This window comes from Mobula hypostoma, chromosome 1 (genome assembly GCF_963921235.1).
Source record: "Mobula hypostoma chromosome 1, sMobHyp1.1, whole genome shotgun sequence".
NCBI classification, from domain to species: domain Eukaryota; kingdom Metazoa; phylum Chordata; class Chondrichthyes; order Myliobatiformes; family Myliobatidae; genus Mobula; species Mobula hypostoma.
This window is the reverse complement of record NC_086097.1, coordinates 236995819-237011066: the sequence shown is the minus strand read 5'-3', so window position 1 is coordinate 237011066 and position 15248 is coordinate 236995819. Positions and strand designations below refer to the sequence as shown.

Genomic DNA, 15248 nt, shown 5'->3' with positions numbered 1-15248 from the left:
CGCTGTAGCTCAATAAATTTTAAAGATGACATTGAGAAGACCTTTGGACAAGTACTTGATAGAAGGAGTTTAGAAAGATATGGGACCAGCTTGGCGAACATGGCTAGCATAGTTGAGTTGGGCTGAAGGGACTCTTTCCCTGTTCTATGACTTTATGACTCCATGTATAAATATTTAAACTGTTGTCTTGCAACAAGCATTGACTCTTTACTTCCTTATTTGTACTTAAAAAACGGGTCCTGACCCGGATCTGGGCCGTACCCTCCAAATATCCGGACCTGCCTCTCAGTTTTTTTGCACTACCTTACTTTCCATTTTTCTATTTTCTATTTATGATTTATAATTTAAATTTTTAATATTTTTAATGTTTAATACTTGTAATCCAGGGAGTGGGAAACACAGAATCAAATATTGCTGTGATGATTGTACGTTCTAGTACCAATTGTTTGGCGACAATAAAGTATAAAGTATAAAGTACTGTATGAGTTGCATGTGATGACAATACAAATATTAAATAAATCTTTTTCATTCAGAGCCATCACATACAACATGTGAAAACCCGGGAACACCACTACATGGAACACAGAATAATACATTTGGTTATATGGTGAGTAACATATTGAAATAAAAATCCATTTCCCATTAAATTTATTACAAAGGTAAATACAATTAAAGGATGGTATCTCCATTTTTGAAGACTTTATTCTCATTTTTGTTGCTAAACATTGCTATGATAACCATCTCCACATCATTATTACTTATCACAGATATTTTGTTTGTTGAGTGTGCAATGAGTTCAGAAATTTAAGTGGCCAATGAAGACTTAATTGAACTTTGACAAATACAGATCTCTTTGAGCCACTACCATCAGGAAGGAGGTACATGAGCATTAGGACCAGGACTGCTCGACTGGGTAACAGCTTCTTCCCCCAGGCAGTGACACTAATGAATACCCTGCCACCACCAAGGTCTCATCACCAGCTGTTTACTATTTACTGTCATGTTTACTGCTTACTGTTTACCTGTGCTGTGTACTACATGCATTAGGAATTATATTTTATTATCTTATTTGTGGTCTGTGTGATACAGTGCCTTGAAAAAGTATTCAGTCCCCACAACTATTTTCACATTTTACTGTCTCATTTTCTAAATTCAAAATATTTCGCAGTAGGATTTTTTTGAGCTAATCTTCAACATCTGTGCCTCACCCTCTTCACAAGGGTTGACATCAAGTGGAAATATACATTTCAGTTCTTTGCTGTGAAGTTTCTGATCTAATTTAAATTACCTTCTCTTGATGCCTTAATTAATACACCCTGTGTTAACAATGCCCAAGGGGGTAGGTAAGTCATAAATCACTGATGATATCAGGCAGGATTGGCAATCAAACTACAAGACAATAAGGCCATAAAATGTGGGAGCCAAATTAGGCTATTTGGTCCATCGAGTCTGCTCCACTATTTCATCATGGCTGATTTATTATTACTTGCATTCTGATCCAAGACTCCCCCGTATAGGAAACATCCTCTCCACATCCACTCTTTCTAGTCCTTTCAATATTCAATAGTTTTCAATGAGATCTCCCTCATTGTTCAGAACTCCAGTGAGCACAGGCAAAGAGCCATCAAATACTCCTCATACATTAACCTTTTCATTGTGGAATAATTTTTTTGAACCTCTTCTGGACCCTCTCAAAAGCCAGCACAATTTTTTTTAGATAAGTGGACCAAAATAGCTTACAATACTCCAAGTGCGCTCTGACCAATACCGTATAAAACCTCAGTGGAATCAGTTCTCAGCTCAAATTTCACACAAAGAAATATTTTTTTATTATAAAGCATTCCAATAGAACTGAAGATACTGGCGATCTGAAACAAAATCAGAATGTATTGGAGATATTGAGCAAGTTTAGCAGCCTCTATAGTAAGGAAAAAAGCAGGATTAAATTTTCGGGCTTCCTCATCTGCTCAATATCTCCTCCATTTTCTGAATTTATTTTCACCTATTTTTCAAACTTCTCTCATTACTGTAGGATAACTTAATAATGATCAAATTAATGATCAACATTATCACTGTCAATGTTTGAAACTAAAGCAGAGTACTTGGTTTAACCAAAAATATCTTTTTCAGGTCATCTGTTCTGTTTTTAAATAAAAATTATAATGCAACAGTGCAGCTAGAGAAATTAAAATTATTGTAAAGTTGTTTGATACTTTAGGTGATAAGATGATATACTTCAGGTGTACAAGATGATAGGAGGCATTGATCCAGTGGATAGCTGGATTTTTTTTTCTCCAGGGTGGGGGGAATATTTGAGGTAGTTTGTTGTTTACACACAAAGTAGTAAATGCTTCTAGGAGTGCCATTCTCTCTTCTTGCTGTGCTATCAGGAAGGAGGTATCAGGAGCCTCAGGACCCACACCACCAGGCTCAGGAATAGGCGTTACCCCTCAATCATTAGCCTCTTGAATGAGAGGGGATGGACTTCACTCAGTTTCACTCACCCCTTCACTGAAATGTTCCCACAACCTATGGACTCATATAAACGACTCATCATCTCATGTTCTCAATATTTATTGCTTATTTATTATTTTATTATTATCACTACTATTTATTTTTTTCTTTCTTTTTGTTTTTGAACTATTTGTTGTCTTATGCACATTAGTTGTCTGTCCATTCTGTTGGGTATGGTCTTTCATTGATTCTGCTGTGTTTCTTGTATTTACTACGAACGTCCACAAGAAAATGAATCTCAGGGTTGTTTATGATGATATGTATTTACATTGATAATAAATTTTCTTTGAACTTTGAAGGATTAGATAATCTTGGAGTAAGATAAAGGATCTGCACATCCTGGGCTTGAGAGCCTGTGCTGTACTGTACTGCTGAAAGTTCTATGTTATGTTATATTATTTGTTGGAGTGTGGCCAAGTGGTTAAGGCGTCGGTCTAGTGATCTGAAGGTCATTAGTTCAAGCCTCAGCTGAGGCAGCGTGTTGTGTTCTTGAGCAAGGCACTTAACCACACATTGCTCTGCGACGACACTGGTGCCAAGCTGTATCGGCCCGAGTGCCCTTCCCTTGGACAACATCGGTGGTGTGGAGAGGGAAGACTTGCAGCATGGGCAACTGCCGGTCTTCCGTACAACCTTGCATCCCGGAAACCTTCCAAGGCGCAAATCCAAGGTCTCACGAGACTAACGGATGCCTATATATTAAAAAAAATTAAATTGTATTGCACTGTTGCCCTGATTATTCTGACCTGTTCTTCTTGGAATATAATTGATAGAAAAATATAAAGGTGAAATCTGTCAAAAAGACTTATTTTGTGTGTTGGTTAGCAAAAAGGCAAAGTGCTAAAAGAACGAGCACGATATTTTAGTGTCCATTAAAAGACTTAAAATAATTTTATACTTATCATTAGTCCCTAAAGAGACAATAGCCTACATAATTAGCTTAATTCAATTAACCAACTCGAAATACTTGCTTTTGCTGAGCTAGCAGCTGAAGGATATATCTCAACTGATCAGCTCTCAGTCTGCCACCACATTAAAGGTAGTGATATTTTATGACATTACACTGCAATTTGATTATAGTGCCAGATTTAGAATCTGTAGGTAACGATCTTCTCAATTGCATAAAGACTAATTTGTGCTGGGTGATTTGGAGCTCTTTTCACTGGAGGGTAATGTACAGCATGCCTGTGACTAGCAATCATTTGGAAATTGCAATCTGCATCAGCAACTTTTTTAGGGATATTTTGTGAAGAGAATTGAAAGAAATCAAGAACTTCTATCAAACAGCATTCTGTGTAAATGTAAACCACTTCATTTCACCATTTATTTTCCCAGAATATGAGAAATCCACATTTATTGAACATAAATCATAGTTGCAAACAGGGGCAATCGTTCATACAATCTGAGTGTTGTCTTATTTCAATTTGCATCATGTTAGTCGTATTTGTTTTGTATGATAAGCATGATGCTGTTTACCTATAATGACTGCAGCACTAAAGCAGAGTAGGCAATTACCCACGTATGAATGCTTTGGCACTTTTTTTGGCTTCTCACTACTGGGTACTGATAGGGTATGGGTATCATTGATCACTTTCCATCATTAAGTTTTGACATAATGTGAGGCCAACAAAATGCAAGAAGCTGTGTCCCTTATCAATTTTACACTACAAAAATTATAGCTTGCAAGAGTTCTTGACGGTCAAGCTGGACCTTTGGAAGATCTTTGTAGAAGGGCATTTAAAATACAAGTCGACCTACATTTTCATTTTGAATTGTTGAATATTTGCATTTAGAAAATAGGCATGTCACTTGTGGAAGAGAATTGCACATTAAAATGGCAATATTTTCAGAAAGCTGTATCATGTTTCAAGACTTTAGATCACAAATGCAGAACATTTTGTTCATCATCATTATGTGCTGTGTCATTCGACATGGGTAAGACCATGATTGTTCTCAGCAAATTTTTCTACAGAAGTGGTTTTTCATTGCCTACTTCTGGGCAGTGTTCCCAGGTATTATTAAAGATAGTCTATCTGGCGTCAGTGATCTCATTACCAGGGCCGGTGATATTCACCAGCTGCTCAAATGACCCTCTACCACCTGCTGCCATACTTTCACATGACCCGGATCAGGGTGGGGGGAAAGGGGGAGCTAAGCAGGTGCTACATCTTACCTAAGGATATCCTGCAGGTTAGCGGAGGGAAGGAGTGCCTTACACCACCTCTGGCAGAGTCGCATATCTACCCCATCATCAGTTGTTGATACATTATCAAATCTGAGCAATCCAGCAGTCCTCTTTGTAAATTCTGGAGCACTATTTGCCATCTGCGAAAGTCTTAAATTAAGGGTTCTGCTGTCATCATTTCATTATTCACTGTGCTTGTCATTCTACAAATGTAATTTTTTTTCATGTCTTTTTTTTCTCCACTAGTAGAATTAACAGGGTCTGTATTGATGTTTCCCACACTGATCTCCATCCTGGCACTTATCCTTGCAAGTGGAACAAGTGCTACACATGCCCCTGCACCTCCTCCATCACTACTATTCTGGGCCCCAAACAGTCATCTGCAAACTTGGCAACCGAGCCATCTATTCCATCATCTAAGTCATTTATACACAGCATAAAAAGAAGCAATGTCAACACCGACCCCTGCGGAAACCACTAGTCACCGGCAGCCAAACAGAAAAGGATCCTTTTATTCCCACTTGCTGCCTCCTACCAATGCTCTAACTGTACCTATAACTTTCCTGTACTACCACGTGTTTTTAATTTGGTAAGCAGCCTCATATGTGGCACCTTGTCAAAGGCCTTCTGAAAGTCCAAATATACAACATCCACTGCATCCCCTTTATCTATCCTACTTGTAATCTCCTCAAAGTATTCCAACAGGTTCATCAGGCAGGATTTTCCCTTAAGGAAACCATGCTGACTTTGTACTATCTTGTCCTGTGTCAGCAAGTACTCCATCACCTCATCCTTAACAATTGACTCCAACATCTTCCCAACCACTGAGGTCAGGCCAACTGGTCTATAATTTCCTTTCTGCTGCCTTCCTCCTTTCTTAAAGAGTGGAGTGACATTTGCAATTTTCCAGTCCTCGGGCACTATGCCAGAGTCCAATGATTTTTGAAAGATCATTATTAATGCCTCCACAATTTCTACTGCTACCTCTTTCAGAACCCTAGGGTGCAGTTCAGCTGGTCCTGGTGACTTATGTACTTTAGGTCTTTCAGCTTCTGAAGCACCTTCTCCCTTGTAATAGTAACTGCACCCACTTCTCTTCCCTTGCACCCTTCAACATCTGGCACACTGCTAGTGTCTTCCACAGTGAAGACTGATGCAAAATGCTCATTTTGTTCATCTGCCTTCTCCTTGTCTTCCGTTATTATTTCTCCTGCCTCATTTTCTCGTAATCCTATATGCACTTTCATGTCTCTGTTAGGTTTTACATGCTTGAAGAAAGCTTTTTCTATCCACTTTGACGTTGTTTGCTAGCTTGCTTTCATATTTCATCTTTTCCACCCAGTGATTCTTTTAGTTGCTCTCTGTAGGTTTTTAAGAGCTCCTCAATCCTCTGTCTTCCCACTAGTTTCGGCTTTGTTGCAAGCCCTCACTTTTGTTTTTACATTAGCTTTGACTTCTTTTGTCAGCCACTGTTGCACTATTTTGCCATTTCCATATTTCGTTGTTCTTGGAATATATCCGTACTGCACCTTCCTCATTTTTCCCAGAAATTTGCGCCATTTCTGCTCTTCTGTCATTCCTGCCAGCATCTCCTTCCAAGTTACTTTGGACAACTAATTTCTCATACCACTGTGATTTCCTTTACTCCACTGAAATACTGCTACCTCAGACTTTACTTTCTCCCTCTTAACTTTCAAGTTGAACTCAATCATATGGTGATCACTGTCTCCTAAGGGTTCTTTTACCTTAAGCACCCTCAGTTCATTACATAACTCCCAATCTGGTGTAGCTGATCCCCTAGTAGGCTCAATGACAAACTACTCTAAAAAGCCATCTCATAGGCATTCAACAAACTCTCTCTCTTGAGCTCCGTTGCCAACCTGATTTTCCCAGTTGATGTGCATGTTAAAATCTCCATGGCTATCATAACATTGCCCTTCTGACATGCCTTTTCTGTTTCCTGTTGTAATCTGTGGTCCACATCCTAGCTACTGTTGGGACGCCTGTATATAATTGCCAGAAGGGTTCAATTACCCTGTTACCCTCAATTCAACCCACAAGGATTGAACATCTTCTGATCCTCTGACACATCTTTCTATTGATTTGATGCCATTCTTTACCAGCAGAGCCATGCTATTCCTCTGCCTGTCTTCATCAACTTCATGACTTACAGGTTTTTCCATCCCATAAATGCATTCCTTCCTTATCTACATCTGTCCATTTGTCTTTTGAGGCTTCTCCACCACCTCCCCCCACCCCTACCCCCCAGCTGTGTCCTGTTTTTCTCTGTTGTCAAAAACATCATAAATACCCTGCCATAAACACACTGCTATATAACACATACACTTCTTGTAAGATGCATCCAAAACAGTAAAGCATTCTGGGATCACATAGGTTCCATTTTGTCACATTACATTTTACAAAAGTTATAAATTTGTAAAGACTTCAAGGTTACAGGTGTTTCCACACACTCCATATCATTATGATCAGGATCCAACTGTGATTTTAAAATTCTATTGCTGATGTGTTCATAATTGTAAGAATGAAAAGTCGAACAAGGAATCATGCCGTCTAATATTCTCCATTCCTATCAGTCAATTCAAAACAGCTGGGAGGTCACTGTAACCTCATTTATCTCAATGAATAGTGCTTAGTGCTTATGTCATAGGATTAAAATATTTCTGACTGAAACAGAATAGATCTTTCAGTAATAATATAAACAATATATAAATTAATCAAAAGACGATGGATGTTTATGTTCTAGTGTTTTATACACTGATTATGAGATAATTTGTTGTTCAACATTCTATTATGATTCAATTGCCTTCATGATAATAATTCTAGCAATCCAGAAGTACTGACAGAGTTCGCAGCAGACTCTGAGCTGAGCCAAGCAGGGGACATTTAGGAAATTCATTCCTCTGTCTGAAGACACACAAAACTCAATGTAATTGTTAGTATTCAGAATAACTCTTTTCAATGGAGGGATATCAAGAAAATAAAAGAACACACAGTTTTTTTATTAAGATTGCAAGTGTTTGCTGGTCCTCCACATAAAGAAAAGGAATCTGACAGCTAACCTCACCTCACCGCCAACCTTTCCTCATTCTGCTAAAATGTAAACCCATTATCTTAAATGCATTTTAAAGTGAAGCTCCAACTTTTACATTTTTGTAGAATAAAGCACAATGCTGCCAAAACCTGTTGTAACTACCAGAAACCTTCAAGTTCAGGATATATTCTTGGCCTTTTCTTTAATCTGTTTCTATCACTTCTCCATTACTCATCATGTAAGGTCAGTGTGAATTATGGCTTCTCGCTCTTAAAGTGAAAAATGTACAGAACACCTAATGGATAACACAAAGCCTTAAATTACTGAATGAATCTTGGGCCAAGATTCAAAGTGACTTATATTCAGTAGCCACTTTATTATGCAGCTCCTGTACCTAAAAAAGTAGCCACTGAATGTGTGTACATAGCCTTCCGCTGCTGTCGCCCTCCACTTTGAGGTACAATATGTTGCGCATTTAGAGATCACGCCACTGTTGTAACACGTAGTTAATTGAGTTACTGTCACCTTCCTGTCAATTTGAACCAGTCCAGCCATTCTCCTCTGACCTCTCTCATTAACAAGGCATATTTGTCATCAGAACTGCTCACTGGATTTTTTTTTTGTTTCTTGCACTATTCTCTCCGAACTCTAAAGAGCATTGTGTGTGAAAATCCTAGAAGATCAGCAGTTCCTGAGATACTCAAGCCACACTGTATGGCACCAACAATTACTCTCCGGTCAAAAAGACACTTAGATCACTTTTCTTCCACATTCTGATGTTTTGGTCCGAACAACTGAACCTCTTGACCATGTCTGCATGCTTTTACGCATTGAGTTACTGCTACGTGATTGGCTGGTTAGATATCTGCACTAACTTACTGGTGTACCTCATAAAGTGGTTACTGAGTGTATGCCGGATGAAAACTGCCATCTATGTCATATGATTCTGGACACTCTATTCAATTGATTGTGTTGTATCCATTCCCTAAATGTCAGTTTTCAGGAGGAGTCATGATTTTGAATTTTTCAAATGGATCTCTCACCACAATCTGTAATACCCTGTTCTAATATTGCTCCCAGGTTATAATAGTAACATTGCAATAACTGATTTCAGTTCTTCAACATTCCTTGCTTTCTTTTTGCAGGTGGGAAGTGTAATCCAATTTCACTGCAAGAAAGGGCATTTACTACAAGGATCTACCACTCGAATTTGCCTTTCCGATCTCACTTGGAGTGGAATTCAACCTGAATGCATACGTATGTAAACTAAAGCAAAACTTTAAAATAGAGATAGACAACAAAGCAAAATTCAGGTGATGTCTTATGGCAACATTTCTTTGTGTCCACTGCAAGTCAATTTCATTCATTTAAAAAATGGTTTTATTATTTATAAATGATACTGTGTTCAATTTAACTGAATAATGTATTGTTAATCCATTTTAGACTCAATATAAAACATACAGAAATCAATTATTACCGGGAACGTTTTCTTATTCTGACAACTAGCCCTTGGGAAGTAATCTAACAAAACTTGCCTTTACTTAGTGCTAACTTCCCTCATTACCTGGCTTCTTGGCCCTGAAAATTGGTCTAGTTTAGAGTTACACATTTTAAAAAGTTAGACCAGATTTGTGCATTATCTTTTATTCAAGATTTGTTTTACACAGTAGATAATGAAAGGTGTTTGAGCAAGGTTTAGCTTTTTTCATAGTGCTGTTATTCTATGGCCTCAACCCACCATTTTTATAGAGTCATAGAACAATACAACCCAATGAGTCTGTGCCGACCATGATGTCCATCTACTTAACTAGTTAGTCCCAGTTTCCTGCGTTCAGCCCAAACCCTCCAAGGCCTGTTTATTGTGATTGTGAACAAAGTCACTGAAGAGACACTGAAGCTGGTGGATGTAAAGATCTTTTTTTCCAACCAAAAAAGCAGGAATAATACCAGAGGCACTCTTGGAAGAAGAGGCCTGCTGATTCAATATTACGTGGCATTTTTATACACTAAGGAGCAAAGGTAACAGCTGGACAATTCTATAGTTACAATGTATCTACAATGCTTCCTTTGAATTACATGTAATTTTCAAACACCTCGATCTTCATACCGACACCCAAAATGCATGTTAGTCCCCACTGACAATGGGCTGCATTCATGCATATGCCGGCATCTGAGGTCAAATGGAGTGTTCTTTTGTTTGCAGTCTACTCCAGTCTTCAGTTCCAAGAACACCATTGTTCTGGGCTACATTTGAAATTTAATCTACAATCCAAGTTCAGGACTGAAGGCTGGTCATGGTTGAAATTAATATTTGCTATATACCATATCTCCAGAGTACACCCGAACAAGTACACACATGCTTCTTAAATGAGGTATTTGCCTCAACCACCTCCTCTGGCTACTCATTCCATATACACACCACCCTCTACATGAAAAGGTTGCCCCTCAGGTTCTTTTTAAATTTTCCAAAATCTGTGCCTCCTAGTTCTAGACTCCACTACTCTGCAGAAAACACTGACCATCCATTTTATCAAAAACTTCTATAAATATAAACTCTTCTATAAGGTTGCTGTTCATTCTCCTGCATTCCAAGAAATAAAGATCTCGCCTGGTCAGCTTCTCCCTGTAATGCAGGCCCTCCAATCCTAACAAAATCCTTAGATCTTTTCTGAACTCCTTCCTGTTTAACAGAATGTTTGCTATACAATAACAGTTGACCAAAACTGTACTCAGTACTTCAAGTGTGGCCTCATCAATGGCCACTTTATTCGGTACAGGAACAATCATTGAACATACATTTGTCGTCTTCTGTTGCTGCGGCTCATCCACTGTGAGGATCGATGTGTTGTGCAGTCAGAGATGCTTTTCTGTAGTTACTTGAATTACTGTTGACTCCCTGTCAGCTCAAACCAATCTGACCATTCCTTTTTGGCCTATCTTATCAACAGGGCCCGCAGAACTGCTGCTTACCGGATGATTTTTGTGCACAATTCTCTGTAAATTCTAGAGATTGTTGCGCATGAAAATCTCAGGATGTCTCAGTTCCTGAGATATTCAAACCACCCTGTTTGGCACAGACAATCATTCCGTGGTCAAGGGCAATTAGATCACATTTCTTCCCCATTCTGATGTCTGGTCTGAAGAATAACTGAACCTGTTGATAATGTTGACGTATCTTTATACATTCAGCCACTGCCATATGATTGGCTAATTAGATATTTGCATTAATGAGCAGGTGTACAGGTGTACCTAATAAAGAGGCCATTGAGTGCACAACTGCAACATAATGTCTCAACTCTCACTCTCAATGCCCTGACTGATGAACGCCAGCATGCTATACTGTATGCCCTTTTACCAACTAACGCCACTTCAACAAGCTGTGCACTTGTACTTCTATGTCCCTGTGTTCCATTGCACTCTCCACTTCCTGACCATTCACTGTATTCTGTTTGACGTTCTAAGATACATCATTCAAAGATTCAAAGAATATTTATTTTTAAATTGTATAGGCAGTATACAACCCTGAGATTCATCTTCCCACAGACAACCATGGAACGCACAAAAAAATCACGCAGACAGCAGAAAAACTCACAAAAGAACACAGAATAGAAAACACGGAGTTATCAAAAGGATCCAGGCACATTCAATATAGCTCAGTTCAGTTCAATTCAGCACTGTGTCGCTCGCCACCCGCAGGTCACCCTGAGCAAAATCACACAAAGCAGCAATAAAAAAGAAGTACCAGAAACCAGAAACATATCACAATCTGAAACACAAGAGTCCAATCCACAAACTGCATTGATCAAACTTTGTCCAAGACCCAGAACTCCGGTAGCATCGAGCAGGAAGGAGAGAGAAACCATTCGAATGCAAGGTTCGTCCTCCGGGAGCAGCGGACAAGATGGGGGGGGAGGGGAGGGAGGGAGGGAGGGAGAGGGGGAGAGGGAGAGAGAGAGAGACTGTTTCACATATCTGTATTGAAATCTATTTGCCTCTCCTTGATTCACTTCCTTAACTGACTAAGATCCCCTTGTATCTACAATAAGCTTCTTCACTATCAGCATCATATCTTCATGTCATCCACACACTTTTGCAGTTGCATCCATATCACGTACATAGATAACAAAGGCTAGCAGACCACTGGTCATAGGCATTCATTCACAGTAATAACAACCACCACCCTTTGATTCCTACTTCTGAACCAATTTTGAATCCACCTAACTAGCGGTCATTGGATTCCATGGGAACAAACTTTCCAAACCGTCCTGCCAACTGGGACCTTGTCAAAGATCTAACAAATGTTCAAGCCAGCAGCTTCTACTATACTACTCTGGTTACTTCTTCAAAGAAAGTCTAAATATTTGTCAAACATGACTTCCCACAAATATAGCCCTGACAATCAGACTTTGTCTATCCAAATGTTGATAGATCCTGCCCCTTATAATTCTTTCTAGTAACCTGCCCACCACTGATTCCATGGCTTTTTCTTGCTACACTTCTTGAACGATAGAATGGCATTCTCCATTTTCTGGTTGGTGGAAGAGAAATGCAGTGTACAAGATGACTGGAAACACCTGATTGTCAAAGCTGTATCATATTTCTCCTCCATATTGAGAAGAATACACTGTGTACAGTGACTACTCTGCAACAAGGTTGAAGGCTAAATCATCACTTCATCTCTTGGTAATATTGAGGCTCCTGGATAGTGACTGGAGGTTGTACTTGGAAAGGATAGGAATGTTCCTCATAGGGTGGTGCTTAGGGAAGGGAGCAGGAAGACTGGAACTCAGAGGCTAGAGGAGAAAACCAGAGGGGGCCATGACTGGACAAAGATTAACGTAGGGTTCCATAGAGTGAATTGTCCCTTTTGAATATAGCTGAGAAAGGAAAGGTATTGTGAGTTGTGTCATGTTGGAGTTCTTGCAGATATTAGAGAGTGATCCTCAATACAAAGTCCTGAATGGAATGTTCCTTAACATCATAAGTCATGTTTAGTTTCTTTCTTCATGTTGACTGCCTTTAGTATCTTACACTCCTGGGAAGGAGTGACTACCTAATTTCTGTTTCTCCATACATGTTGCTGAGTATTTTCAGATTTTATGTTCTTCCAAATATTGTTTATTTCTCACATTTGTTTCTGGGAAGAGAAATTTGCTTTTTATTTTCAGCTGAATGTTGGATGTTAGTCTACAGCAGAAGACACCTCTACCGGAATTATATTCCTTTAGCCAAACACACCATCTATTTATACCTAATAAAGTTTCAACTGAGTGTATTTTCATGGTCCTCTGCTGCTGTAGCCCTTTCACTTCAAGGTTCAATGTCTTGTGCATTCAGAGATGCTCTTCTGCACACCACTGTTGTAATGCACGGTTACATGAGTTGTTGTCACTCTCCTGTCAGCTTGAACCAGTCAGGCCTTTTTTTCTGACCTATCTTATTAACTGAACCTCTTGACCATGTCTCCATGCTTTTATGCATTGAGATACTGCCACATAAACGGCCATTTAGATATTTGTACTGACAGGCAGGTGTACAGGTGTACCTAATAAAGTGGCCACTGAGTGTGTATTCAATAATTTACTTGGAGACAGTGTACACTCCAGTGCATGGATGTAAGTTGCTGAAACAGTACTAACTAGGCCAAAATTGCCTCCTGTCCCTGCCACATGTCTGCTCTTGTCTGAACAACACAAACAAAATTCTGGAGGAACTCAGCAGGCCAGGCAGCATCTATGGAAAAGAGTATAGTCGACATTTCAGGCCAAGGCCCTTCAGCAGGACTGGAGAAAAAGAGATGAGAACAAGATTTCAAAGGCGGGAGAAACACCAGGTGACAGGTGATAGAGGGAGGGATGAAGTAAAGAGCAAGGAAGTTGATTGGCGAAAAAGATACAGGGTTGGAGAAGGGGGAATCTAATAGGAGGAGGACAGAATCCATGCTCTTGTCTGCTCTGCTTGTGGAGGGCCAACTTCACAATAAGATGGTAAGGTGAAGTGAGGTCTCAGCAACGAGTGGGCCAGCAGGAGACATTTAAAAACTGATAAAAATGGCATTAAAAACTTAAGTTGATTACATTTTTGACATTAAAAGTGGGTAATTAAAGGCACATTGAAACACTGAAAATAAATGAAAGCATTTAAACTAAGAAGAATTTAAAATCAAAGTCACAAGAGATTCTGCAGATGCTGAATATCAAGAGTGACACACACGAAAGGAGGGAGGAACTTCTATGGAGGGGAATAACCGGTCAATGTTTCCAGGCCAAGTCCCTGCATCAAGTCTGGAAAGGAAGGGGGCAGAAGCCAGCATAGGAAGGTGGGGGTTGGGGGGGGGGGGAATAGAGAGATGATACAAGATGGTAGGTGATTGGTGAGACCAGGTGAGGGGAAAGGTGGGTGGGCAGGGGAGGTTTGACGAAGAAAGAAGCTGGGAGGTGATAAGTGGAAGAGGTAAAGGGCTGAAGATGGAGAAATCTACTAGAAGAGGGCATGGAAGAACGGGAAGAGGGAGTGTAACCAGAGTGAGGTGATGGGCAGATGCGGAGAAGAGAAAGGGTAAGAGGGAAATCAGAGTGGGGACTGGAGAAAGGAAGAGAGGAAGGGGGGAGAAATTAATGGAAGTTAGAGAAAATGTTTTAAGACTACCCAGACAGAATATAAGTATGTTCATCATTTATAGTAGGGGAGGCCATGTACAAACTTATCAAAATGGGAATGGGAGAATAAGCTAAAATATGTAGCCACATGCATTCTTCAGGCAGACATTTTCCACTGTCATCAATCAGGCTTCCACCAGGTCCAATTGTCATGCACGAACAGGTCTAGCCATGTGTGGCTTAATTACCAGGGAACGGTCAGCCAGCTACACCCAGTGCATTTTGAACCACTATCTATAAGCATTATAACTGAGACATTCTGCTGTTCCATTCCTTGCTCAAAGACAGTCTTCTGTTCTGCAGCACACAACTGCAAACAACCAGAGACTCCAGCTCATACCAATGTGGTTGGGATGGATCTTCCATCGCTGGGTTACGTCCTATTGTACACCTGTCAGCCTGGATTCTATTTAGCTGGAGGATCAGAACACAGAGCCTGCAGATCTGATGGGACCTGGACAGGAAAGGCACCCATCTGTCAAGGTACAAATGATTTTGAAAAGACTCTTGTTTTCTGTGACCAATTGAGCGCAGGAAGTTTAAAGCTTTTATTGAGTAACACACCTTTCGATGTTCCATACAGATGCAATTCAAGAAGAGATAATTGCTGTTACATTGTGTTCAGTGTTTGTGTTATGCTCCAAATTGCCACTTCAGTTCTTCTTTTATGCTTTTAGAGAAAAAAAATCATAGGGTATTAACTCCCATCGGAAAATTTTAGGCTCTTTAAAAGCTAAGTATATTCTTACATACAATACTAAAGCAAATTTGAAGAAAGGGCATCCTTGGTATGAAAAGCAGTTGCTCAGCACCAAGGAAATAACAAGAATGACAGTTC

General features: G+C 39.6%; 1 protein-coding gene across 1 annotated transcript in view; it reads left to right on the top strand.

Moving 5' to 3' along the window:
- The window catches only part of csmd3b (CUB and Sushi multiple domains 3b), a 2345756-nt gene that overhangs the window by 2282810 nt on the left and 47698 nt on the right, over nt 1-15248 (top strand). The window contains exons 61-63 of the mRNA XM_063066157.1: nt 534-607; nt 8897-9008; nt 14714-14893. Coding sequence (XP_062922227.1) covers nt 534-607; nt 8897-9008; nt 14714-14893 — 366 coding nt within the window. The remainder of the gene's footprint in view (nt 1-533; nt 608-8896; nt 9009-14713; nt 14894-15248) is intronic.